At 56.4% G+C, this 335-nt stretch overlaps 1 protein-coding gene across 1 annotated transcript in view; it reads left to right on the top strand.

The window, feature by feature from the left end:
* Positions 1-335, top strand: part of XPO7 (exportin 7) — a gene marked incomplete at its 3' end in the record, with an annotated part of 27,304 nt that overhangs the window by 24,821 nt on the left and 2,148 nt on the right. The window contains exon 22 of the mRNA XM_010161654.1: positions 321-334. Within this exon, the coding sequence (XP_010159956.1) occupies positions 321-334 (14 nt within the window). The remainder of the gene's footprint in view (positions 1-320; position 335) is intronic.

The following is a 335-nucleotide window of genomic DNA, read 5'->3' as shown; positions in this document are numbered from 1 at the left end:
CCTGCCCTGCTGCTCCGAGATGTTCGCCGTGTTTGTGTACGGCAGCCTAGTGACTATTGCCAAGGCAGGATTGCCAGCCTCCCTCTCGGCATATTCCCGATCTCTCTGAAATACAGGCCCTTTCTTCTGCGACAGCCCAGCTTGTCTGCCCCGAAGTGCTGCCTGTGCCCAGTCCTGTCTGGCTGTGGGGGTGAACAGCAGGAGTATTTTCTCCCAGACCAGGGTGTTCTGTTGAAGTGCAGGGAGCAGCCTTGGGAGGAGCTTTGGTTTCACTCCCAGGTACATTGGAGCTCCAATTTATCCCCTTCTCTTCCCATTAGATCCCAGCGGCTGCA

Source organism: Eurypyga helias, unplaced genomic scaffold, assembly GCF_000690775.1.
Source record: "Eurypyga helias isolate BGI_N326 unplaced genomic scaffold, ASM69077v1 scaffold20731, whole genome shotgun sequence".
Taxonomy (NCBI): Eukaryota; Metazoa; Chordata; class Aves; order Eurypygiformes; family Eurypygidae; genus Eurypyga; species Eurypyga helias.
Note: the sequence above shows the minus strand (reverse complement) of the source record. Positions and strands in the feature narration are given on the sequence as shown.